Source organism: Plectropomus leopardus, chromosome 14 (genome assembly GCF_026936395.1).
Source record: "Plectropomus leopardus strain MGB_pleo_1.0 chromosome 14, ASM2693639v1, whole genome shotgun sequence".
Taxonomy (NCBI): Eukaryota; Metazoa; Chordata; class Actinopteri; order Perciformes; family Serranidae; genus Plectropomus; species Plectropomus leopardus.
The window spans coordinates 22,614,830-22,642,308 of NC_142189.1; the positions used below are offsets into that span (position 1 = coordinate 22,614,830).

Sequence of the window (27,479 nt, forward strand, 5' to 3'; positions counted from 1 at the left end):
ATCATATCTTTATTGTGTGTTGGAGTGCCTTGTGCTTTGCCAGTATGAGCATATTGCCCCAGGTGACCTCTCATTGACTGGTCGTGAGTGTTTGCTCTGTGAGGCGCCCATATTGGGTATGTCAGCAGGGCAGCGAGCCAGCTGGCTCCGACGTCTGACCACTGCAACATGGCAGCAACAGAGAGGTGAGGGGAGGGGAGGTGCTGAGCCTGTATTCACCTTAAGTCTGCAGCAAAATTGGTGATGTAGTTACGCATGTCACTGTTGATTTTATCCAGGCGGTAAGAGCTGTGGGTAGAGAAGAAAACAGAGTTATTGGGTCCCACAAGTGGGAGTTGGATGGATGTGACGTCACTGGGCACAATCCAATGGAACTGGCTCTGTATGGGATTTGTGGTGAATTGAATGTTTGCTTGGGAGTTTTCACCAAAGTGCTGCAAACATTAGGGTGATACAATATGACCAACATGGCCCTCGAGGAATGACAGAAGTGGGAGGATGTTGCAGTTACATTTGGTTAGAAGACAGAATTGCCTGGTGGAGGCAATTCCTTAATAATGAAATATGTTGACACACAAGTGATGTAATGACATACATGAAGTATGCTTAAAAAACTTAAAAATAACTTCATTTGATGCCTTAAGACAACGCCATCGTTTGATTGCTAGTCTTTTTGATCATAACTGTCGATGCTTTTAATGACCAAGGTGTAAGCCTTGAGGGGCTCATGAGCTTGGTTTTGTGTGTGTTTGTGTGTGAAAGAGAGATCACGTGTGTGTGTATCTGTCCATCCGTGGCTAATCTTACAAAACACTGGAGCAATCAGCCCAATATTTTGTGTTTGCATTTATAACTAGCCTATATGCTCAGGGATCTCTTGTGGTTGTGGTGGTTTACAATTGTTGTGCAACTTGTTTTATTGACTGTTTTATACCATCATCACTTTATACTGACTTCTCACTCCACTTAACCAGCCAACAGGGTCCATAAGTTTGGTCTTATTTTTAACTGGAGCAACTGCAGATAAATCCCATACCCAATATGTTATAATCCACTAAAGTTAGTGGCGTTATTATTTAGTCTTGGTTTTTATTATTTTTACCACCAACTTGACTGAAGGGACAATTTTTCATTCAAACTGCCATTGCTGTGACCTGGTTTTGTTTCATACGCCACTCAGCATCATACCACGCAGTGAGCAGTTCAGAAGTGGAGCTTTTTACCCCCAGATTTTATAAACTTAAAAATTTTGTCCTTTTTGTGTCTATACCATAAGTAAGTGGGCTTTGTAATGAAATGGTTTATTTTATGTTGATTTTAATTGTGTTTACTTTTATTTCCTACTTTGCTGTGCTGTAGCCTTCAGACAAAGTAAATAATGGTAAAACTCCAGTAATGAATTGCATAGATTATATGTATGATTATCACATTGTATCTATATTTCACATACAGGAAAATTCAATCTGCAAAAATGGATGGGGTGTATATTTTCATGAGATTCTGGGATGCTTCCAAAATGTGCTGTGGTGCAATCAGGACAGTACTTTATTTTGAGAAGTGTATTTTTATAAATTTTTATTTTTTAATTACTACAGCCACGTATTCTTTTTTAAAATTAAAAAAAAAAAAAATTAATTTCCGTTCTGTCTGTACTCATTGTTTATACCTTGGCACCACTGAGAAAATGACAGTTCTCTCAGTGTTCTCTGAGGTTTTAAATTAAACAAATAAATGAATGAATGAGGAGTCGATGATGACTTTTGTCGCACAACAGGTGCACGCACATACACACACACACACACACACACACACACACACACACACACACAGACATACACTGTCCACCGGTACTAACCAAATGTCATTACAAAGCACTTAATGACAAAATGCTGCACACAAAAAACAATTACACTGCATCATAAAACGCACATTCTTTCTCTGTGTGGCTAATTAGATTTGTTTGATTGGGCCAAATGAGAATGAAAAAAAATCCTACCTAACATCCTTCCCTGAATAATGAAACTTAGTCGAGCTTTTTGGCTGACAAGATCAGATATAAGTGCACTGGCTGAGGCATAACTGAGGCATACTTCATCCGTCTCTGCCTGTAGAGATGTCTATTATCACCAGCTGAGTGAAGGGAGGCTGTTTTGAGAACACGTCAGCCCTTTATCAAATCACGCCAGAGCAAATTTCCTCTAATGTCTCTGATTGGTGCTAATGCACTTCCATTGCTGGCCAATATTAAGGCAAGGGATGATGGGAATCTCACACTTCCTGCCTTTCATTCTGCCAGTGAAAGTACTCTTTCTGTGGTTAAACAAAGCTGCAGCCTTGACAGCTGTTGTTGTGTGCTAATTTCACAAGGAGGAAAGTTTAAAGTAAGGTATTTGATTGAATGGTAGATAGAGAGAGAACAAGGACAAATGACGGTTCGAGCATAAAAAAAAAATGCTGCAGGAGAGAAGATTAGACAAGAAGAGTTAAATATGAACTGACAAAAATATTATCTTGAGAGCAAGGGGATGAGACTTGGGGGAAATGTGTCTCCTAGTCCAGAATGTGAAAATCGGCAGTTATGTTTCCTTATGACACACAAAATGCACTGCAAAATAATCTTATCTTCCCAATGGTTCCAAATGGGGCCGAGGATAACAAAAGGGGTGAATATCATCTTGGCAAGGAAACCCTGAAGAAGGGAATATATGAAAAGCACACTGTGTGTTCTGTTCAAGCCATGTGCCAAAATATCAGCACAGCAGCTGACACCTGTTTGAATGAGACATTAGGTAGCGGGGGAAAAAAATAATTAATCTTTGACATAGCATTAAAGAAGTATTTCACTGCTGACAACATGGTCTTTTCATAAAACTGTGTTGTCTATGCAGTAAAAAGATGCAAAAGTACTTTTGAAACTGGTGCTACATGACCAAAGAAAACAGAGAAAACTAGTTGCAGCATTTGCTTTTCCTCAAAAGGTATAAAAACTACAACTACTAGAATGCACTATGCCGCATCAGACCAATAAACCCTCCTGCTGGTTGGTGACGTAATGCAAGCTTATCTGTTTTGACACAGGGAATAATATGACAGCTGGCTTGTAACAACGGATTTTAGGATTTTAGGATAGTAGTTAAACAGTGAGCTGAAATATGTTCATGAACATATTTGATGCGAGAAACAGGCAACGCAGTAACTTGGTTCATATTTCATCAGCACTGCTTAGTTTCATTGTTTGATCTCAGTATTTTCAACGCATGTACAGGTGCAGACACATTCTGTTTGAAGCTTACCTGACAGGCCACAACAAACCGCGCTAACCGCTAGTACAATAAAAAGCCCATAAAAGCAACAGTTACTGGAGCCCTACTAAAACGCTATGTTACGGTGAAGAAATATGAGGCCAAACAAAGCAATAATCCAATTTATAATTAATATTACATGAAGGTGTGATTCAACACTGTGAAATCTGACAAGCTGTTTTTCCTAAAAACCTTAATTCAGGTGTACCTTATATCTAATTGTTAAGTGTACTTAAAATATACTTATATTTACGTAATATTGTGAAGTTGTTGTAACTTAAAAATGATAATTTAACTAATACTTCTATGGTATGTACCGACCTTTTACCTATTATCATTCATGTATTACATAATACTAATATTGTTATTATATTCACATAAAAGCTTATAATGGAGCTAGAACTTTGCTGCGTGTATAAGGGCTGCTTTCAAAACAAGTACTAGAGGAAAAACAGATGAACACCTGAACTATGTAATCACCCAGGTACTGTTGCATAGTTTATTTATTTCTATTTAATGATAAATTATGAAATATGCTTTGGCCTGTCATAGTGTAAAATAAAAGTTTCAGATGAAGTAGAGGCGGGCGGTAGTGGTGTTCAGCCTTCAGTCAGCCGTCAGTTAGTCCCTCAGAGCCAGGACAACGCCAGCTGTGAGCTGAGAGAGAGCGCAGCGACATAGACCATCACAAAACAAAACATATTTTTACATTTCACACACAGATGTCCTGCTGCACCACCAGTCCATAAAGACTTGCATACACGAGCTGAGACCTGATCGTAGTCTCTGCTCAGGTCTACGCTGATAAATGCAGAACTCTTGTGGAAATGACTTTGGTAAACATACAGTTTACTACTGTATTTTCATCTCTTAAATGAGGGCCTTTGTGTTTTTGGTTTGTGTCTCTAGTTCAAGCAAAAGTTTGCCAGCAAAAATATGGATTTGGTAAGATGTAAGGAAGTTTACCACAGTTTCACATACTGTTCTTATTGTTACAATACAAAGCTGGTTTACAATTGACAAAATATCCCTTTAAGTGTTACATACATAGTCAAGGTATAAAAGTGGTGAGAATAACTAACTATGCATGACACGTCCCACTCAGCTACAAATAAATGGATTGGAATTCTGTTTTGACCTTGAGATCTGAGGGTGAAATGCTCATACTCAATGCTATCTGAATGAGTAATTACATTATGTCGAATCAGGAATTATCGAATGCTTTGCCAGTGTTAACTCTGATTAATTATGGTGCCTCAAGAAGCTAATCATGGATGAGGGGACAAGCAAATGTGAGTTATTTTAGAAACTCCCAAAAAAGGGGTGGAATTGATTGGTGTTAGATACTTGGGCCAAAGTCATTTTAAGAAAAGTTGCCGGAGACGGATGTTAATTGTTGATGGTCTTCTGTGCATGTGCGTCAATGCAACCTGCTATCAGATGTGACATATCATAACTGACACAGTGACTCATTATGCTAATGGATACTAGTGAAAGTTGCCACATGTCATTCAGTTCCCATCATCGTTAATATATTCTTTAAACATCTTTGGCAGGTCCTACTATGGCACAAAAAAAAAAGCTGATTCATATTCAATTTATCATCGCTGTCGGCTCCGCAGCTCACAGGACGCACAGGACCCCGGGGTGAAGTTGTAATGGAAGGGACGGGGGTTGGGGGTGTGTGTGAATGATTATTAATTAAAACAATCATTGACATCTAACTTTCCCTCTAGTGCACAGGCTGTTCCGGCTCACTGGGCCCGTGACTGTGATGTATTCTTTATTGGTGAGATGAACAAAGAAGCGAACCCGTCAACCACGAGAGCGACAGAGAGCTCAGAAGAGGGAAAGATGGAGGGAGGTGACACAACCTGACAGCCTGTTCTCACTTTAACACGATTTGCTTCAGGGAGCCGATGCTGTCAAATTTGTGTTTGGCCCATCTGAATGCCCCCACGGGACATCAAATTGCTACGCAAGCAGAGGAAATTCAACCTGTGCCACGTCTGTCTTGAATCCAATCTAATTCTATCCCAACAAGCCCAATGAACCATAATAACATGAGAGCTCTTATGTCAGGTAGCATCCGTGGAGCCTTTTATGTGTGGACTTAAAACAGATACGGATCACAGCACGATACTGCCAAGGATAAAAAATAAAATAAATAAATAAATAAAAATAGGTACACTTCTGAACAAACGATGAGAGATTCAGATGCTTTCCAGACAATCGAATCACAATACAAATCTAAAACAGCGTTGGACACTGCTTTTATGTCAGCAGAGCCCAAATTAAATCCTCTTCTGGTCTATAAAAAGTCAGGAGTATATTTGTTCAAATGGATGAAACACTGTAAAACAATTGTTGTCAACAACACTGGGTATTTTTTTCTTCAAAAGCTGGACACGCCGCTATTTAGTTTCCTGTCCCTTTGGGATTCTTAAATGATCACAGAGTAGCCGAGTTTGCAAACATGAGAGAGTTGTGTACCCATTGGTGTGGATATTAAAGTTCAGATATTTCACAAAGTCATTTCTTGCTGCAAAATAAAGTGGCCAATCTGTTGTTTTGGTTTTTTTTTTTTGCTATAGCAGTATTTCACAGAAAGATCCATCTACGGCAACAAAATGTATTTTATACACTAAACTTTAGCCCCATTGATACTAAATATTCAGCACACAACATAAGCATGATGATGATATGTTATGCTATTTTGATGCTCTACTGGTTTTGCATGTGCATGCAGGCACACTGGTACGAGTAACTTGCTGTATGCAAGCCTTCTTACTGAGATTTTTTATCGATGTATATAAAACTACTCATAGTGATCTCATCTGTCCAGGTCAAATTGATGTGAATAGTTAATAATTATTACTGCTTCTCTCTTCTATTTCTTTTTGATTTTTCATGTTTATGACCATCTCATTGACTTCTGTTCATTAATTACATACGATGTAAAGTAATGAAATGGACAGCTTCACTATTTACTGAATTTCATTGACTGTTTTAAAATACTGTTGTTTAATTTTGTGGGTATTATGTAAGTGGGCATCACTGACCCACTTAACGAGGGCGGCTTCAAGTACTGCTTTCCCCATGTCCATCACCAGCAGCCATAATCTTCAAGGAGACTACATTTCTCATTTAGAGACAATGACTTACTTTTTCCCCTCTTGATTTCACTGTGCTCACAGCAGCAGCCTCAGGTAGCCAGATAGAAGCAGACGGGTAATTGTGAGGCAAAGTATTATGAGGAAGCATGCCACGGGCACCAAATATGCTAGGTCCAGCACTGGGCATTTGAAAAGCACTGATTCTGTCCAAAGCTTTTCGATCCGTGTAAGAAATTGATGAACCAGGGTCACTGTAGGCGGTCTCCACTTTATATTTTTCTCTACTTGTCTATATAAACCTCACTGCTCTTCTTGTAGTGCTGCATTACTAAATTTCCCTCCCGGGATCAATCAATTGTGATTACATCTTATCTTATCTCTTTAATTAGCTTTGTAAGGAGTTGTGACCAACTGAGTGAGACATTTTACAGCTGAAAAATGTACTTGTCAGAGCTCTCTTTAATGGAGGCACTGTTTCTAATTTACTTCACACATATCTGTTAGCCTAATATTTCTGTAATGCAATAACTTTTTATTCATTGGCCAATACCAGTGTATGTCTGCCTTTAGCTAATATTGTCTGACATATCGACCCTAGCGCTGCACCAAAGCTGTCTCACATTGCTTTATTTAGAAGATATTTCCAAGGATGAACAAAATACAGATCAAAAAAACTGATACATCTCCATTTAAATCCAAGAATCCACATTATGGCATTCTTAGATTGGGTTCGGGGTTTGTATCAGGACTCTTCTGTCAATAGATTCAGAGGCTGGACACACGGCCGGATCCACACTGGTCAATATCTTCCCTTCAGAAGAGCCCAGCAGACCCCTGGACTAACTGCTGAGAGAGCCATTATTTAGAGGGGCCTCCGAGTACAATAACTTCAACTGATAGCCCTCCCTGCTGTTGCATCCTCATAAATCATTCACTGTTTACAGCTATTCAGAATGGATAGCCAGGGGAAGCTTTGAGAGATGTGGAAGACGGAGCATACCTCACTGTAGCTGCCTCATACATTACTTCATAGTCTGAAAGAGCTGTTAAAAAGGCCAAACGACTGCATCCTCTGTGACAGATACTGTTATGATCCCGCCTGATCACAATCAATAACTTTCGATCCGTCATTATGTATCCTCTGGGATGAATAACTGGTATATAATGTTAGTGCATACAGGTATTACTTGACTGTAAAAGCTGAATATCTCTATTGCCCTTCTTCCATCCTGCATAGACGTCACAAACACTCTGCCAGAGACGCTCATCATTAATTCTGTTTGTGTTCATGCACGTACGTGTTTTCATCAGGGTCAGGTTAACAGTATTAGCAGATTCTGTGGGTGTCGCCCGCTGCGGTTTCTGAGCTTCCAGGGAAAAGGCTGTTCTGTACGAGAGAGTAGCAATTTAAAAACCTCTGCTGAATGGCAATGAGCACGGGGTCGGCGGCGCAGAGAGTGACAGACGAGGATACGACAATAAGAGTGAGGGAATCATCAGCGTTAGTCAACGTGTGTATCACTGTCTTACTATGACTGTCTGACATCACACACTGCAGCGATGTGTCTGTCACAGGCAACACTCTACACTGAGGTCAGACACAAGGTCGTCTTTGCATAATGCCTACAGTTTATGTCAGATGATGTGCCTTTGGGCTCGTGCAGACCAGAAGCAGAACAGACACGCAGTGCGATTTATGCAGAAGTTGCAGCAGACCTGTGAGAGTTTCTCTCCACAGTGCAGCAAACCTCCCTGAGAAAAACATGGAGGAGAAATGAAACAGCAAAAGCATTCTCAACTGTTTGAATGTTCATAGAAACATTTCAGGCATTTACAGCCCTACAGTACCTCTATTTTTTCCATTGTTATGATACTCAATGGATCCTTTTCAGCTTATTTTGGGACTTGTGATAGGATAACCACAGTGTATCATTCATTCTGTCCTTCTTACTTTCTCTCTCCCTCTCTTTCTTGATCTGTGGCCAAAATATTTACTTATCACTTACTCTTATTTTGCCAAGTCCCCTCCTAACTCATTTCTAACATCCTCTCACTACTTTTCATATGTAGCTGGTTTTATTCAGTAGTGGACAGAGTATGTAGACCTTTTTACTTTAGTAAAAATAACAACACAACGGTAAGAAAATACTAATAGCAATAATTTGTTCCAAGTAAAAGTCCTGCATTCAAAATCTTACGTAAGTACAAATATCAATCAATCATCAATAAAATCAAAGACCATTAGACAATTATACAGAATGTCTGATTTGGGAATAATATATAAGATACTGTATTAGTTTATGCTATTATTATATATATTATTGTAATTATTGATTAATTAATGTTAGCATTACTCGAATTGTGCAACTAGTTAAAGTAGAACTATTATTCATATAAAAGCTATTCATATAAAAGCTCAGTGACCTTAAAACTGCGATTAAGTAAGTACTTGCGTAAATGTACTTAGTTACACTTCCCATTTTATTACATCCCATTTGATTTTATCAAGCTAATTCTTGGCTTTATTTTATTTCTTTTATTTTTTATACATGATGTATTATTGCCTTCTGTTTCTTTAACCAAGTATATCTGCATTAGGGCAGACCCTTAGCTTACTTACTGTTTTTTCTTTTTTAAAAAAAAGCGCTATACAAATAAACTTATTTAATTGAGAGACAAATGTGACGTTGATGGAATAATGATTTAACCAGCGTTTAGCCACGTTAGCATTATCAAGTAATTACCAGTTGTCCAAGTATGTAGTAGCAGGAAGTCCTGAGTTTCCCTTTCTATCATGGCTCCTCCTGCATGGAAAGCCATCACATACCACCCCTCATAAGGCTATACCCAGCACTTAAGCAGTTAAGAAGAAAGACATAGAAACTTTACAGCTTTACTGCTAATTTTCTCTCTTTCCTCCAATTTCTTTCTCTCTCTTGCTTAATAACACACTCCCTCCGCTCTGAGCTCAGCGGGGTGGGAGCGATGAGAAAGTCCCTCTGCATATTCTGCAGCGCTTGTTCATTTTGCTGTCACATTTCTCGACCTTGTATTTGCAAAAACAAATAGCTGAAGTAAAAGTTGAAAACTATGATGTTACATATCCTCCCATAGCAAATTGTAAAAGTAATTTCCTCTTAATCACAAACTTCAAACCACACTGCAGATTTTCTGCAACTCTAATCTTGAATATGCTTTTTGCCATACGCCTTTGGTGAACACAAAGAGAGCCTCATTAAAGCACAGTGAAAGTCACTTTTAAAGTTTTCTCAAGAAGAGATGAAAAATGAAGGGAAAGGCTGCATCTACATGTCAAAAAATGAAAAGGTACAACCATGTCTTCTTTACAGTTTGGTTAAAGGCCTTCCAAACTGAACTCAAACCTTGACTGGTAAATGCAGTCAATATACATTGCTTGCGAAGGAGAGCAAAGGCAGATAAAAAGATTGTGTTTTGAAAGAGCAGGTTTGGGATATTTTTTTAAACTGTCATATTATTAAAATAGACTTGTGAATCTGGGCTGTAATTACTGCTTTCACATTCTGCTCCGAACAAAGAGGAACAGGCCCCTTTGAAGAGGGAACAGAAGTGAATTGGCTTTCCCGTATTGCCACCTCTAAAAAAAAAAAAAGACTGGAAAAGATGAATCTGCCACGCACAATGCAATAATTTGGTTTCTGAAGTTCTATAACAATACAATTTAAAAACCACAATAGGGAGTAAAATAACACAATAAGTTACATTTGAATAGTGTCACTTATGGATTCATAAGTGAAAAATTAACAACCAAAAAAAATGTTGAAAATAAAAGGAAAAGTAGTTCTTTTAGCAGTACTTGTGGCTGGTGTGTACCCAGCGCTGTGTTTACGAGAACTGAAACTGAAAATGAACGAAATAAAGATGGAGATAGGATGTGAGGTGCAAAAAAGATGAGGCAAATACAGACTAGAAGGATAAAAGAGACGATTATCAGGACTTACAACATACAGTAAAAGCAAAAGGATAGAGAAGAGAATCCATTTCTGACCTAAAACAATTTAGAGTTACCTCTGCAGTGTATCATCTTACTCCACTGTAATTGGCTTTGCACACATAAATATTAAGGAAGGTAGATAATTTTAATATTAATGCTGATGATAACACACCCCCGCAAAATACCTTGGGGGGGGGGGGTGTTACTGAATAGTCTTATTACAGGTGCAGTTACTCTTTTTTTGGTGCAAGCTCTATTATCTTAAGCTCTATTATCTTATTTCATCATAATGTAATGAACATGTTAATACTGTTAATACGTCTCTCCTTGTATCTCTCCACAACATAGTTGCTTGTGTTCATTTTTCTGTGACATTGTCTTCAGCTTGTCTCATCATGTAATCCTCTTATGAGCGTTTTCTTCCGCCGCCGAGTAACCAAAACAAAAGCCCTCGTTTCCTCACCGTTTAATGGGACGCATCCCAGAAGAACGTACTGAACACTTTCTTACAGTAGAAGACGCTGATATGAATACCCATGAAGGGACTCTAATGAGAACAGGGTTCAGCTATCAAGTGCTTGACACTGATGTAGTGGTGGGGCACGAGCACAAGAAAACTGTCAACACTGCTGGAGGGAATGCAATAAAGTAAATAAATAACAAGTATGATGCTGCTAAAAAACATAAACAGATACTAAGCTGAGAAAAGGCGCATGCTTAAAATGCAAAATAGGAACAAAGAAAGAAGCACATCGTGACAAAAATGCAAAACATGCACTGGGATAATTCCATTCCACCAAATCACGTAGTTTTCAGGATTTTCAGATATTAATTATTTTAATATTTCTGGAAATTTTCTGGAATTACTAGGAGAATAACTTGCTTAAAGCCAATATGTGTAGCATTTAATTTTTTTTAACCCTTTGAAACCTGGAGCAACATCAGTTTCCTTGTGCTGCTGTCAGACCCCTTTCACAAGTATTTAAACTGTTTAACCCTGAGCAAACTGTTGCACTTTTCTTTCAAAAACATGAGTGGAAAAAAGCAATTAGCAACTTGGTAGGGTTTGTTTCACAAATTGCAAGATGTAAGTAGATTCATAAATTTATTTTTAAAAAGCTAGGGAAAAACTACACTGTATATTTACTGTATACAATTATTATCAGAATTACATTTTTAAATTAATGTTATAAAATTATTACAAATTTTAAAGTACTTTTTCTGGGCCATTTACTTTTTAAACTAAACTTTTTAAACTAATTTTCTTGTACTTTTTACAAATTTCTTGTTAACATTTGAGTAATTTCTTCTATCCTTGCTCAATTCCTTTCTCCCATATTTTGAAAGAAATCAGTCCAATTTGCTCAGGTTTCAAAGGGTTAATCTCTGGCCTCCTCTTGTGGTATTTTATCAAAAATCTCAGTGTGCCCAGGTGTGATCCCAGAGCAATCCCACCTAGGGAACACCAGGATCAGTGGGCTTAGAAACAAAACCGGATGAACATTAAAGTCACATACATTTTTTAGATTAATTACTTCAAAGGTAGACTACACAGGAATTGTTGGTTGCTGTTTGCCAGTAAAACTGAAAGTGAAAGCCAATCCCAGATTCAATCTTATTTTGGAACGAGCTTTCGGCTTGCTATAATTGCATTTCTGTTTTAATTGTGTCCGGGTTTTTTTGTAACTTCCTCTTGGCTGATTGTTGCTTGCAATACAAAATAAATAATAACATAACTGTCGTCAGTATTCGATACCAAATTGACATTTGCATTAGAGGTTGGCCTGACATTAAATTTTAGTCACTGAACGTCACACCTTAATTCAATCGAATAACACATTTCTAACAGTGCTGGCGGCCAGCTGAGAGTCTATTTTATTTTTTTTAGGAAAATCTTGAATACTATAACCTTTGATTTAATGAAACTGTGAATTAAGATATTTTGATTTGATTTTTTAAATGTTTGCTTTGTGCCGTCTATCTTAGAAGTGAAGTGAATACATTAAAAGGAACATGCAAAACAATTCCAAAAAAAAAAGAAGGAAAAATGATGAGACAAGCACTATGTCATCTTTAAATTGCATGTGCTGTACCTCTGGGAGTCCAGCAAATCCCTGGGTCTGATGATGGCCTTGACCAGGGCGTCGGGCCGCACCATTTTCTGAGGCGATGTCTTGGGGCTGGAGTCCGACTCTCCGCTCTCCTCGTCCCCCATGGCTTTAACGTAGCTGCTGCTCCGCATCCGACGACAAGGGATCTCGTCATCCTTCCCACCGCCGGGGTAACCCCCCCAGTCGTCCTGGGGCACCTGGGTGGCAGAGGTAGGGAAAATAGTCAAGTAATAGTAAAGTAATATGTTTTTTAGCCACCTGAGGGCAGTGTAAGAAGCTGGAAAGAGAACAGTGCTATATTATCTCCTTATGAAGTTGTTAAGGTAGACATGGTAGCAATTGGCTGCCTGTTTGGGCTGCCTGATGAATGTAATTCCAATATTCACTCTCCATTTAGCTCTGCTTTGGTCTCCACCATTTCCTGAGCGAGATATCTGACTTTTTAGTTTCCTCTATGTTCATCAGCTACTCACTTAGTGAGAGTACAGTGAATGTTTTACAGTCCACATAAGAGGGATTCTTCTTTGGACACTGGTATCTATCATAGATCAGTGGTTCCCAACTGGTGGGTCGTGGTCCAAAAGTGGGTCCTGGGTCCATTTTGAATGGACCACATGTGACTCGTGAACATGTCAAGATTGTAAAGAACACACTTTATTTTGAAGAACAGTAACTGACACAGAGCTTTTATTTTGAAGAGCTGTTTCTGTTTACTCTTGCAATTTTGTTTTATTTCTTTCAATTTTGTTCTATTTCTAGGGTGGCTGGGCTCTCCCTTAGAGATAGATTGAGAAGCTTGGTCATCCGGGAGGAGCTCTGAGTAGAGCCGCTGCTCCTCCGTGTTGAGAAGAGCCAGATGAGGTGGCTTGGGCATCTAATTAGGATGCTTCCCGGACGCCTCCCTGGTGAGGTGTTCAGGGCATGTCCCACCGGTAGGAGGGCCCGAGGAAGACCAAGGACACGCCGGAGAGACTATGTTTCTCAGCTGGCCTGGGAACGCCTCGGGATCCCCCGGGAAGAGCTGGACGAAGTGGCAGGGAGGACAGAAGTCTGGCTTCCCTGCTTAGGCTGCTGCCCCCGCAACCCGACTCCGGATAAGCAGAAGAAAATGGATGGATGGATGGATAGTGTTCTAAACCAATATGTTGTTTATATTTTGTAAAATAAAACTGAATATGTGGTATTTTATAATGTGTGGGCCTTGAACTAATGACTTAAGAGAAATCTGGACCTTAGGACTAGAGCAGTTGGGAACCACTGTCACTGATTACTCTTGTAAAAATGTATGTGTTGCATGTATCTTCCTAGCAACATCAGCGTAGGTAAAATAGTACATCTTGAAGTACATCATATTGCCTTCTCTGCATTGCAAAAAAACAATGTCCATGCAATCTTTAATGTATTGTAAAAGAAACTGAGATTTTTCTTAACTCCTAGTGGACCATGTAAATCTAAACTAAGCAGCGTGAAAGCATTAAAACCATTAAAAACACTGTTATCACATTTCCCAGTGATGAAGCAATGTGCCATTTGATAGACACTTGAATTGAACCCCCTACTTCTGTCACAGTTAGTTCCATCCATTGAGTTATGCAGGACCATTTTCACAATGAGTCAATACACATTAAAACCTTCACACGGTTCCCACAGCTGCTCTGTATTTTTACTTTTCTGTCGTTTGGCCAGGTTACAAACTGCTGAAAACCTTGACTAAGACGCTGTTATAAATTTGGCTGTGCTGTTCATCATAATTACTGGTAAAAATAAAGCTTGAAATTGGAGAAAAGGAGCTATCTTTGCTCACCCTAATGTAGCTATCGCACATGGAAACCTGCCATCAAAACAGGCCAGGGAGTTTACATGTTGCAATTTTCTTACACTCGTTATGCCAGGTAATTGAGTTTCCAGATGTCAGCATTACCATTATCCCATTCAAAGTGAGAACAAGGTGTCTCACTCACACTCACTGTCTGTCTTTACTATATATGGAGCGAATATTTTACATCGAACAAGCTGCATCATGGCAGTCTGAAAATGCTGAATGTTAAGGAAGGAGAAAGACAAGCAGAGCATCCTGCACAGAGGCACTCTGCAGTAGTAAGTAGAGGTTAAAGCACTATAACATTAGTATGGCATGCTTTGTTCAGGTAGGCAATTTTATGATTAGAATCCACTTCAAGTGCAGCACATGTAACCAGCATAATACTTAGACCATTTGTGAAAACACATCATGTGGAGCAAAATTATTTTCTGAATCGTGTTCTTGCCGTGAAAGAAAAATGTGACTCCATTTGGGTACACACCATAATACAACATGTAGAAATGTTATTAAATGGTTCTAATCTGTTTCTGTATTGGAGATGGTGGTGTGGCTTATTAAAATCTGCGGGGCTAACTTCACCTACTCATTGTAATGAACTGATGATGATTGTTTGCAAGATCATTATACGCACGCTCTATTTTTTCTCCCTCTCTCTAAGTTGCACACTCTCATTTTGCTTTAGTTAAACACTGCAACAGAGTTCAGTTACTGGGACACCAACAGTAGCAGCTGAGGCAGGGTCCCACGAACACATGGATGATACAACACAAAACACAAACACAGACACCCTCTTCAGTCAGTGCCCCCCAAAAGCGCAAACTCGCTTCTTAATCCCGTTATCTATTTTCTTATTTAGATTTACCTTGCTGAACTCTGCTGACTGTGTGCGATGGTCAGAAGCTTTAGCCAGACACGCATTAACATGGTCAGTGATTTGCACTCATAAAATATGACATTGTAAGTAATCATTAAATTCTATGTGGAAGTTGAGGGCTTCTCTGATGCTGTATCCATCCGTCACTTTAACATCCTGGCAGCCGGATCAGCCTCGGCGTGGTGCCAATCCACCCGGCTCTAGATTTCATTAAGTTAAATCTGACTTGGGTCCATATTTCTTTGACTTTACATTAACATTGGACCAGAGCTGCACTCAGATCTTTAAAATAGCCTGTGAACCACATGCTGTATTCATGTGTGATTATACTGATAATACTGATTCTGTGCTTTCTGAAACTCTCTGCCAATTGGTGACTAACTCACTACTCACAGGTTCACAATGAACTGGGTGGCAGCTGACTGGCTGTGGGAAATGTCAGGAGGAGATAGGCTGCATCCAAATGTCACTAATGCGTCAGACACATGACTCTCTAATCATTTTCTGATGAAAATGTCATCCTATTGGAAAATAACAATTGAAATGTGATTATTATTCAAAAAGCAATAAAACAGACATTATCCTTTCCAACAATGGACTGTTAAAGAAATATTTCACTGCTGGAAAGACAGTCTTTTCACTAAACTGGGCTATATATGCAGTGGAAAGATTTATCATTGGAAGCTGGTGCTAAATGACCAGAGAAAACAAACACAAGCTTTTATTTTTCTTCTTGTAAATGTGTATGTGTCCCTATGTATCATTCTGTGTCTCCTCTCCAAATTCTGAGGTTTTTGTGAGTCTGTGAACATAACGCGTGTAGAGCTCTCAACATGTTCTCATCCCAAGACATTACATATTGCAGCTTTGTCAGTGGACCTCCATGTCTAAATATTACATTTTGGGTATCCTTATGCCCTTTATGCTTCAGGATGCTGCTACTGTGTATCAACAAATGCACATGGCTGGGATATGTCACACATGGTTGTATTTAGGCAACAGCAGCACATGGCAAACAACAAATGCACATGCTGGCACGTGTGGTTAGGTTACAAAGTCACAGATGGTTAGGATTTGAGGAAGGAGGCATATGCACAAGTGGAGAAAAAAACCCATCATATTCAGATGGGAAACAACTACTGGACTCCCGCATCAAGTCCAGATTTGTTTGACCCATCCATCTCCGGGCACAGCTGGCCAATAGGCGCCCTCACGCTCCTGATATTACCGGCAGCGTTTCAAGATGACACCATCCTGTCGGTTCCATCCAGCCACATTCTCAAGTGACGCCTCCTGCACGCATATAAGGCAGGTGCCTTATATGTGCGGCAGGTGCCGGCCAGCTGTTCGCCATCTGTCCGCTGGCGTATAATAACATCGTGACTGGTTCTGTCCAGGTACGTTCTCACCTGACACTGTACAATGGGGCTCCATGCACACCCAAAAGGTGTCTTTTGGCATTGCGCTCTTACGCCAAAAGCACTGACAAAACGGCATTATTTACGACTTCAAAATGAGAATGGGCACGAGCTCTTCATGACTTCTTTTTTTTCCCCAGCAGAAGTTTGTGACTCCGGGGGATGTAATTGACTCATTGATCTGCTCACAGCTGATCAGATCAGATCTATGGATGAGAGGAGCAGTTGCTGTGAGTGAATGCAAACTTTTAGACCCAGCAGAATGAACGGTTAAGATTCACTCTTAACATGCCTGACATTCTGCTGCTCTGTGTGTGCCCAGAGTACATGAGGTGCTCCAAGAGGTATAATGAATTACCAAACAGTATATTTATTTCAAAAGTGTTCCTAATGAGCGGTCGAGCTCCAAAAATAGGAAGTGTATTTGTGGTGACAGATGTTTTGATCATCAAGTCCCCACAAATAATGAATGTGGAGGAAATCCTGTAAATCTACACATAACTCCCACATTGTTATGATACAAAGCTGGTTGAAAATTGTGAAAGTATCTCTTTTAGGGTTGAACCATCACTTTTACGTAAGAAAATCATGAAAAGCAGCTGGAATTCTCAGCAGAAAATGTTTGCAAACCATTCAGACGTGCTCCTGTTTTACAAGACATAAAATTCATCAACAGCATGGAAGACATCCATTCATTTACATCCTGAAAAAACGACCTCCCCCCTGACACTAATTCTACTAACCTCTGGCATCAAAGCACGCCCACCCACGATTACTATTCTAACAAGTGTCACATCAAATCAAAACAGCTTGAATAATTGATCAATTATGGCTTTATTACCACCCACTCTTTGTTAATCACAGAGAACGCTGGGTCAAAGCAGCCTTCGACTCTTCTGTCTCATCTGTGTTGTGACGTTGGTTCTGGGGGGAGGCATGATTGATGTGGATTACGGTGTGTCCTCAAGGTCTGTAAAGCTTGGTAGTGAATTTCACTGCAAGGCTGCAGTGTTACATCATGAAATAAAAAGGAAATGGCAAATGTATATGGGAAACAAAAAGATGCACTTCTACAACCACACGCAGGAACACACCAATGCAGAAAAGGACAGGCCTGAATTAATAAAATATACTGCGATGCCCTCTATTCCAAAACATGCACGGACACGAACGCACACTCGAACACACACTCTGATAAAAGTCATTCATCTCTCCTCCAAAGACAGGCATGCACCAGCTACCAAATGGAGTCGATGGGTTAATTAAGTCTTGGAGGGGTTTGATATTTTTAGACGTCTAATTAATGAATGGAACGCCAGAGGACAGGCGCAAGCTGTGGTGAGATTTGTTTAATTTGGATTTGCTGATAAACTGGATAGATTGTAGTGTGTCTCCATGTTAAGATTAAGAAACAGCTCTCTTATTGGCTGCTGTGAAAACACAAATGGCGTCCCAAAATGGAGTTGAAGAATGGACACCTGTCAATGCTCACCTTGACCCACAGATCCCTATGAAGGGAGGATTCTAGGATTCAGAGGTGAAGCTCGCTGCCATGTGAAATTATTCTGTGTGTTTTCTGTAAGTTTTGATGATTCTGTTGTTTCCTAAAAAAACGTGCCAGATTCTGTTCTGTTCAGCAATATAAGGCGATGACGCGATGCCCTTTGTGAATATGAGCCGAAGTCTGTGGGAGCTGTGTGAAAATTCACAGCTCGAGTGTGATGATCCATATTTAAAAGTCACATATTCATAACAACAGAACTTTTACTTCCTTTATTTAATTGGATTCTGGTCAGTAAGGAACAGACATGTCTTGGGGAAAATTATTTTCTCACATGCTATGACCAAGGTTCCCCTCGTGGCAACAACATACTGTACGCCCGAGCTGTTTTAGCACTTCAACTTTGCCAATAATTAACATTGGGGAAATGGCTCACAAGCATCTTGTAGCAGAATTGTGCAGACACTGGCATATTAGCTGTGTGCATCTACCTTTACTTTCAGTGCTTTGATCTTTGCCTCTGTAGGAGGCCGCAGGGAATGTGTGTGTGTGTGTGTGTGTGTGTGTGTGTGTGTGTGTGTGTGTGTGTGTGTGTGTGTGTATGCGTGTGCTGGCTACGCAGGCCTCAGCCAGTGCTCCTGCAGTGCAGCAGTGCATTTCATTGATTAACTCTGCGGCTCTATCTCTACACAGCACCTCTCCCACTAAGAAACATAAGTCACTGCCATTAAGTTAAGAAATAGAGTGAGATAGACACCCAGAAAGACGGAGAGACAAAGAGAGGCGGCATAGAAGCAGTGTAGATAGAAAAATGACTGAGAGAGAGGAAGAAAAAGAGAGCGTTAGAAAGCTCTTAAAGGTTCAATCATTTGTAATCCCACCCACCAGCCTGCAGCCCCTCATTTCCTCCCACAAGACTGCATGGATTTGCTGTGTGTGTTCGAGCACATGCTGTTTTATTTTTTCACTCTCTTACTACCCGCTTGTTACCCTACCTGACCAAACATCCACCGCACGCCCACCGCCAACTCTTCCTCTCCCATCTCTCTTTCACACATAAACGCCCACGCATGCAGCATTTTGTTTGTGTTTGTCTCTGTGTTGTTTATTGACTGATACTTAATGCTATCAGATGTTATCACAGAGGTGTAAATAATGATAAAAAGAAACTGTCATGCACTGGTAGGTGTGTGAAAATTGCATCAAGCAACTGAGCAACTGTCCATAATCTTTTGATTCTATTAGTGTATTGCTGCGTTCACACTCTGAGCGACACAGCAACAGGCTACAATACAATTTCAATGAAAGCCGGTGACATGAAGCATCGAACTGATGCCTGACACTTGTTGCTCCTGACAGGTGTAACACACTACAAATAAAAATGCAGCTGGCTTCAACTTTTCTCAGTGCTCCGATGATGCGGTGAAGCGCCAACCAATCACATTGTTTGTTTTTAGCTGTGGTACTCTGTTATTTAGCTTAGTTAGCTGACACTATGTAGCTGTCTGTGCCTCTTGGCACATGTAATGTTAAAGTGGGACTTAGACATTGATCATAAGCAGAGATATTTTTAAGACTAAATACAAACTTTAGCTGATATTCAGTCGAGGTGCTTTGTGGCAAAAATAAATGATTTAAGGCAAGCTGTTTCCTCAAATTGTTTGAGTAGAACTAACTTAACAGTTGTGCGGGTTGTCAAAAGTCAAACTTGGACACATAATACATTACAACAAAATCTGATTTAGAAATAAGCTGATTAAATAAGTAATTCGATTTGTATTGTTTTGCTTTTTTTTTTACTTTAATAAAACACTACCAAAAAAAAAGGACAGGACAAACGAATTCGGTCAACAGCATAAAGCCAATTGCCCTTTAAGAGGCCAAAGCAAAAATTGAAAAAGAAAAAACCTTTCAGAGTGAAGAAAAAGGCAAAAACCACGAGGAACTGAAAAAAGTACAACCCACAAAAGGAAACAGAGAAAATCTAACAAGAGTTTAACACATCGTTGGAACATATTTTGATGGCAGATAAAAGAGAGTACGTAGTTCCCTCATGCCCCGACGACCCTATCCATTCTTTGCTGCCTTGGTTTTCTGGATTCCACAACACCACACTCTCACCCATCTACACATTTCGAAAACTTCTGTGCTACCTACAGACCTCATTCTGATAAGTGTCAGTGTGTGGGACAAAATGAGAAGCTCAGGAGTTTCACAGGATCATGGTATTAAAGACATGTCTTGTTTGGCTCCCATCGGAGGTGTTCCAGCCACAGCTGACTGGGAGGAGACCCCGGGGCAGACCTACTGGGAACAGATGTCCCTGCAGGCATGGCAGTACATGGAGTTCCCTCATGGAGTAGCTGGAGGAAAATGCTGAGGAAAAAGTGCATCAGGCTAATTTAGGTTTAATATCTAACTACAATATTTTGAAATATTCTTACAGTTACTCATGATAGTCACTAGGCATTGTTCTGTTACCTTTTAATTTCCAAATAAAAGGAACAACATTTGTTCACCTTTTGGTGGTGGTCATTTTCTTGTCAACATTTAACTGTCAGCGTAATATTAATGATAAATACTGTGATAAATGAGTTTCCATCCACCTGTTTGCCCCTTGTATTTTCACTTTACACATAACCACACACAAACTAACTTCTAAAACAAACTTTTTACATTTAACCCTTGGAAATTTGAGTAAATTGGCTTGATTTCTTTCAAAAACATGGGAAGATGACAATAAACAAAGACAAAAGAAATGACCCCCTCAAAAAATGGCAAGAAAAAGAATACAAGTAAATTAGCTAAAAATATTTTTTGAAAAGTAAAGAAAAAAACTCCAACAATATTTAGAAAACAAAGAAGTAAATTACCTGGAAAAAGTACTTAAAGTATATTAATTTTGTAATTATTAGAATTATAAATAAAGTTTTCCCCTAGCTTTTTAAAATATTTCTTTTAATTATGTCTTGCAATTTGTGGAACATTTCTTACCAAGTTGCCCAATTACTTTTTCCTCATGCTTTTGAAAGAAATTGAACTTGCTCAAGGTTCAAAGGTTTAAATACTTGAATACTTGTGAAAAGCATCCGAGAGCAGCACAAGAAAAGTAAGTCGCTTCAAGTTTCAAAGGGTTCACTGCTTTGGAAAAGTTGAAGTTGGAGATGAGGAGACTGTAACTTTCCTCAAATGAATGAAAAAAAAATAATCAGAAATACCATCATTTCATCACATTTTCGACATCATTTTTCAGGCATGAATGCATCCACCCTGCATCATCAGCACCTCCCAACTGCATACCTCACACTTCCATGAGTGTCTTTTATTGCTGATGTTTTTTTATCCCATTCATCTGATAACTTTAGTTTTAATAAATCATATGGCCTGCTCTCCACCAACTCCTAAAACATATCTGGCTCCTCAGCTTGCTATATTTTTACATTTCTTCACCGGCTTCTGTGGCTTTGTCTGTCTGCCGTCTGGTGCTGGGAAGATACCCATACAGAGACTTTTTTTCTGGAAATAGCTGCCTGCTGGTGAGAGCTGCTCAAACTGTACTGTAAACTATGAAAGGATATAACAGATGGAAGAGGACACATCAAAAAGAAGAAATGATAAATCAAAGCCAATAAAATATTGGTCAGAGATCCCAATTTAACTATTTTATACTATCCAAACTCTGACCATGAGAAACTACAAGGTATGTGCTTGCCAGGGCCCTGAGCTTAATTTAATACCGTGCACCAAACTGCATAAGCTATTATGAGACACATTCTTGAGAATTCTTGACAAGGAAATGCAACTAAAGGAGAACTTATTGGTATTAAACCCATTAAAAATTAGGATGCTATCATAGCTGGCCAATTTAATTTTTTTTTGGCCTGGGAGAGCAGCAGCACACAAAAATGAAATGGGAGAATGTGCTTATTAATTGACAATTAAACATGAGCAGATGTTCGCTGACACGTTGGTAACCACAAAGCTACGCTGTCGCCTCAGGCCACACAGATTAGTAATATTTAGCTCCAAACTGCTGTCTGATCTCAGGGGTTCCTGGGACAAAATCTTACTAAGTAGTGGCTCATGGCCTGATAGCTATCTGGGAAGCCCTTATTAAAAAGTTAGGGAACCCCTGTGCATAGAGGTGGTGTTACTGTAGCTTTCAGTCACAGTGCCAGTTTTGTTTCTGCTGCTTTGCACTTCCCTTTTGTAATTTAAGCCTTTCTGCCTCTCAAGCTCCACCTTTGGCAAGCCAACATGGCAATTAATTGGCTTATTAAATCCCTCTGCAATGCCCTATCAGCAAAACTATCAAAGACTAATCCTCCCTTTGTACTACAGTAGTGTATGCAGGGAGAGAACAGAGCAGTGTTTGCTGGAGCAGCTGACTTAATCAGGGCTGAGAGTTGTCAGTAAGACAAAGTTATTGTGCTGTGAAGTTACGGGCTGGGTGCAAGGAAGGTGGTGGAGGCATGGATTACAGCTGTTGCTGCAGTCCAGGTGCATTTGCATATTTAATTTGGAGAGTGTGTGTGTGAAAGAGAGAGCAAAGGAGAGATGGCCGCCCACACGCCAATATTCACAAAATGCTGAATTGAAATTCACCCAGGTGAGCCTGTCGCCAACAACTGAGGAATGTTCACCCTGTTTCATTAATATTAAACTCACAGTATACCCATGAAATTTCTGTGTGTGTGTGCATGTGTGTGTTGTGGTGGACTAATTGTGGCTAATTTGTGAAATAACTTAGCCAGAGACAGAGAGCGATGGCGAATGCCATGTCTGATCCTGCAACATTTGTCATTTCAGAGAAAGAGCGGCCAATATCAATCTATACCTGTCTCCCCCGATGTCCAGTTAATCGATCTTGCATATGTACACATGCGGTACCTCACTCACACGCACAAACACTCACACATACAACTGCTGCACAGATTAACATACAGATGCTTCAGCCAGATGAGTCTTGCATATATTTCCGTTTGCCGTCTCGCACTTTTACAACGCTTCAGAAGTTTTTCATTCCCTCCGTCATCAACCAAGGACACAAACAAGGTGACTAGCACATCATCAAACCATCTGGTGTGATAAAAAGGGGAAAAAAAACCCACACACCCCTCACACACACGCACGCACGCACGCACGCACGCACGCACGCACGCACGCACGCACGCACACACACACACACACACACACACACACACACACACAAAACATGGACAGACATTCACACGGGATACAATCTATGTGGTCACAGTGCAGACACTTGTGGGTAATCCCAATTCAGCAGCAGCAGGAAGTGAAAACTTCTCAATGTGACCCCTCGGTGTGAGCAAAGTATCACCATTGACTATTGGCTCTATCTCGCTGCCCAACTGCTCCTAGTGATGAGCAACAACAGTAGCCACGAGGAGCAAATGTAACCATCTCTTTTGCCGTTATTCCCCTCCACTTCCTGGAGTATCTCGATGCATCCACAGAAGTCAGCACTTATGTATCTTCAACTTTCTCTCCCTTTCTCCTTTGAAACAGCTCCCTGAGAGGGCATTGATTCTCCTCCGGGGAGGGAAGATGTGTCACCCTGCATGGATTGGATTGATAACAGCGGGCTAAATATAGCCCTGCGGCTGGAAGGAGGAGAGAGGGATATTTTTAGAAGTGTTTATAGTGCTGCGACTCGGACACTACCTCAGCTGAATGACCAAATGGAAGTAAGGAAGGGGCGGTGGTGGGGTGGGGGCACTAAACACTGCTGCGACTCTCTCATTGAGAGATTACTGCACTTAGTGGGATTGTAAAAAATTTGAGTGGATGAGTGCACTGCCTGTCCAGTTCAAAATGATCATCAGTTATATTTAAAAATACCCTAGTCAAAATTAGTCCTCTAAAACATTTTCTGTTGACGTAAGCTTAGATTGAGTGGCTTCTTTGGCTCCATTGGCTGATTTGAGTAATGTATTGGCTTCCCGTTTACAACAGCCTCTAATCCATACAACACACTTTTTGCTCAGAGCTCCGAGTCTCCTAGTCTTCTCTCCCCAATGTGCTGAAGTGCTCACTTTATTTTGGCTGCAGGCGGTACTTACATGATGCTATCAGATATTGCATTGTTGTATATCGAGCAGCGTTGTTAAATAATCTATTTTCCCCTGCTTTTGCAATTTGGGATTTATAAGCATGCTTTCTTTTCATTTTTCTCTTTCATATAGCCTCCAGCATGCATATAAAACCTGTGAGACACTTGTGAGTGAAGTGCTGACTCACTATGAATTGATCCCCTTGGTGCTATGGGGTCTCCCGTAGAGCCAATCATGGGCCCGAGCTAAATGCTAACCTTTTGTCAGGCCCGAATCCTACGCAAAATTGAAGCAATGACACTGTAAAAAAAAAAAAAAAAAAAATCATCATTGATCTCCGGTCTTTTATTCTCACATTGCAGACTCTTCCCCTCCAGCGCAGATCATTTATGGAGCTAATTGATTTGTCCCACTGTGCTAGTCCCTTCTGCTGCCAGCCACATGCTGAGCCATAGGACAGGTTCACATTGTAATATCCAGGGCGGCCAGGAACAAAACACTGTCTTTTGGATCAATCGGGGATCCAGCTGAGATGAGCAACTATTCTCCCTTGTCTATTCGCCGTCGATGCCTGTGGAAAAAAGATTGCTTTGTGTTGTACAATGCAGGCTTAAGTTTTGGGACCAATGTTTTTCTCTGTGCTGCAGTGCCTTGGGTTCTTATGAATTTTACATCACGGTGAATGGACGCTCAATCACTGTAGTGACTGAGAGATAAAATGAATGTTTTTATCGTCTCTTCAATTGCTTGCTGCTATCAAATTACCATCTTTCCCTCTCAAGAAACCCTCCAAACACCCATCATCTAACCATCCACACATCCGTGCATTTAAATAAACTAAATCTGTTTATCAGTCTGTGAATTTCTGAAAATCAAGCACCATCATCAAGTAATGTGTACGCTTCTTTACATGCTTACATTTTTTATTTTGTATATATCAGTGAATCAGGCAGATATAATGTTTAACTGTAAAACTTGAGAACACACAGGTACTTCCTGCTGACCATGGGCGGATTATGAGACAATGGGCCCCTGGGCATAGATATGCAAAGGGAACCCACCACTTTTCTTAAATAAGAGCAAGACACAAAGATTTTTTAGTGGGTTTGCATCTATTTGTGGTCATTTTTTGTCTTATTTAGTTGTTTTGTGTCTCATAACGGTTGTTTTGTGTTTTTTCGTTGTTGTTTTGTGTCTCTTTGTGATTGTTTAGCACCTTTTTGAAGTTAATTTGTGTCGCTTTGCAGTTCCTCTGCATCCCCTCATGGTCATTTTGAGTCTCATTGTGGTTGTTTTGTGTCTCTTTGGGATAATTTTGAGTCTTTCAGTCATTTTGTGTCTCATTGTGGTTGTTTTGCACATTTTTGTGGTTCATTTATGTCTTTTTGCAGTTCTTGAATTTTCCCTCAGTGGATAAATAAAGGGTTATCTTATCTTATCTTTTGCATCTCTTTGGGGTCTTTTGGTGTCCCTTTGTGGTCATTTTGAATCTCCTTGTGATGGTTTTGTGTGTCTTTGAGGAGTTTGTCTCATCTTTTTATTTTTTTGTGTCTCACTAGGACTATTTTGTGTCTTTTTGCAGTTTGTGTCTCTGTAAGGTAATTTTCTATCTTTCTTTGTGTGTTTTTTTTTTTTTACCTGTTTCTATAGTTATTTGTGTCTCTTTGCAGCTGTTCTGTGTCTCTTTATGGTCTATATAAGTCTCTTTGTGGTCATTTTGAATCTCTTCCTGGTCAGTGCATGTTTATTTGACTGAAATTTTGCAAGTGAGGGGGCCAGGGGACACATTGGGACCCTGTTGGCCTGTCCACTAATCGATTCAAGCTACTGACACATAGCAAAATAAGACAGACTCACCTGTAGATAGTGGCAGGGCCTGAGGTTGGGCTTGAGGTCGGTGGGCGTCATGGGCTTCTCCAGGTTGAGTGAGGACTTCCTGTAGGCCTCCTTGGCTTGGCTAACTGTTAGCGTGGACCAGGAGCTCCTCTTCATGAACTTTCCCTCCGGTGCCATGCTTATGCTCTCGCAGGCCGAGCACTTTACGTCGTTGTTACTCTTGGAGGTCTTTAGTGACAGGTCTCCAGCCAGGTGGCTGTGCATCGAGTCAGGGTAGCAGTGGCTGATGTGGTCCACAGGATGCCGCGACATGACGCTGGGTGTCCTGTACGTGCTGTCACTATCCAGGTTGTCATCTGAACTCCACCAACCTCCCGAGCGTTGCTTGCCACTGCTGTCAGATTTACGCTCCTTGCTCTTGCTGCGTTTGCTGTGTTTGTGGTGGCCTTGGTGGTGGTGATGGTGGTGGTGCGAGCTGTCCCGGTGTGAGTCACTTTTGGTGCCGTTCATCTTGGAGGAACCCTCTAGAGAATGCGACTTTGTGAATAGCTTCTGTACTGAGTGGACTAAGTGGCGTATTCGCCCGGGGCTTTCATTGCGCTGCTCTGTGGTTGTGGTTGTTGTGGAGGTGCGTTGGTATTGCAGTGTGTGGAAGCCGTCCCGGTGCAGCGGCATCTGCTTCTCAAATTGGTCCAGGAGGTTTGCTGGGATTCGGTTCATTTTACCGCTACCACCATGCGAGGATGAGCCACCGTCGTCTCGGGAGTCCCTGCCGCCGGAAGTGTTGCCACCGCTGTCCCGCGAAGCACTGCCATAGTGCATGCGGGGGAAAGTGCTACTTGAGATGGAGTGATCAGTGGCTGACATGGACACCGGTATCACCATGCACTCGGAGTGGATCGAGCTCCGTGGGGAACAGCGATGGTGACCTTCAAGGGGGCAGCTCTCTGTGGGGCTGAGGAGGTAGGAGGGGGGCCGTGAGTTGCCATGGTGGAGGTGGTGGTCCAGGGAATGGTCACAGTCAGCCAGGCCGCAGGTGTGGGCTGAGGTGGGAGAGGTGAGCTGGAGCTGGGCCGGGCGGCCGCCAGAGAGACCCTTCATGTTCCTGGGTGGAGGGGAGTAGCTGTCCTCATCGAAGTACTGCGAGGGCGACCATGAATACTGCTGGTCTGAAAGAGAGAGAAAGATAGAACATTAAATCACACCCTGGGTAAGAAAAAGCACTTTCCCAGAAAAAGAAATGCATATCATACTTAATGATGGAGGGGGTGGGGGGGGCGCGCTACTACCAAATGACAAGTACTCGAACAGGTTGGTCATTATCTACCATTCTCTCTCCACATCCGCTTCAACTACAAAGGACAGGAAAAAACTCAAAAAGTAGCCAGTCCGAAATGTGAAAGTAAAATCAACGAAATCTCAGCCGTCCTATTTTTTCCCTTCCATTCA

General features: G+C 40.7%; 1 protein-coding gene across 8 annotated transcripts in view; it reads right to left on the reverse strand.

Moving 5' to 3' along the window:
• The window catches only part of dlgap2a (discs, large (Drosophila) homolog-associated protein 2a), a 199,601-nt gene that overhangs the window by 45,971 nt on the left and 126,151 nt on the right, over window positions 1–27,479 (reverse strand). For 6 of the 8 annotated variants that reach the window (XM_088087247.1, XM_088087246.1, XM_088087248.1 and 3 more), the window contains 3 exons: window positions 26,052–27,199; window positions 12,485–12,699; window positions 220–288 (listed from right to left, as the gene is read on the reverse strand). In XM_088087247.1, coding sequence (XP_087943373.1) covers window positions 220–288; window positions 12,485–12,699; window positions 26,052–27,199 — 1,432 coding nt within the window. The remainder of the gene's footprint in view (window positions 1–219; window positions 289–12,484; window positions 12,700–26,051; window positions 27,200–27,479) is intronic. The other 2 variants (XM_088087252.1, XM_088087249.1) reach the window with 1 other exon arrangement.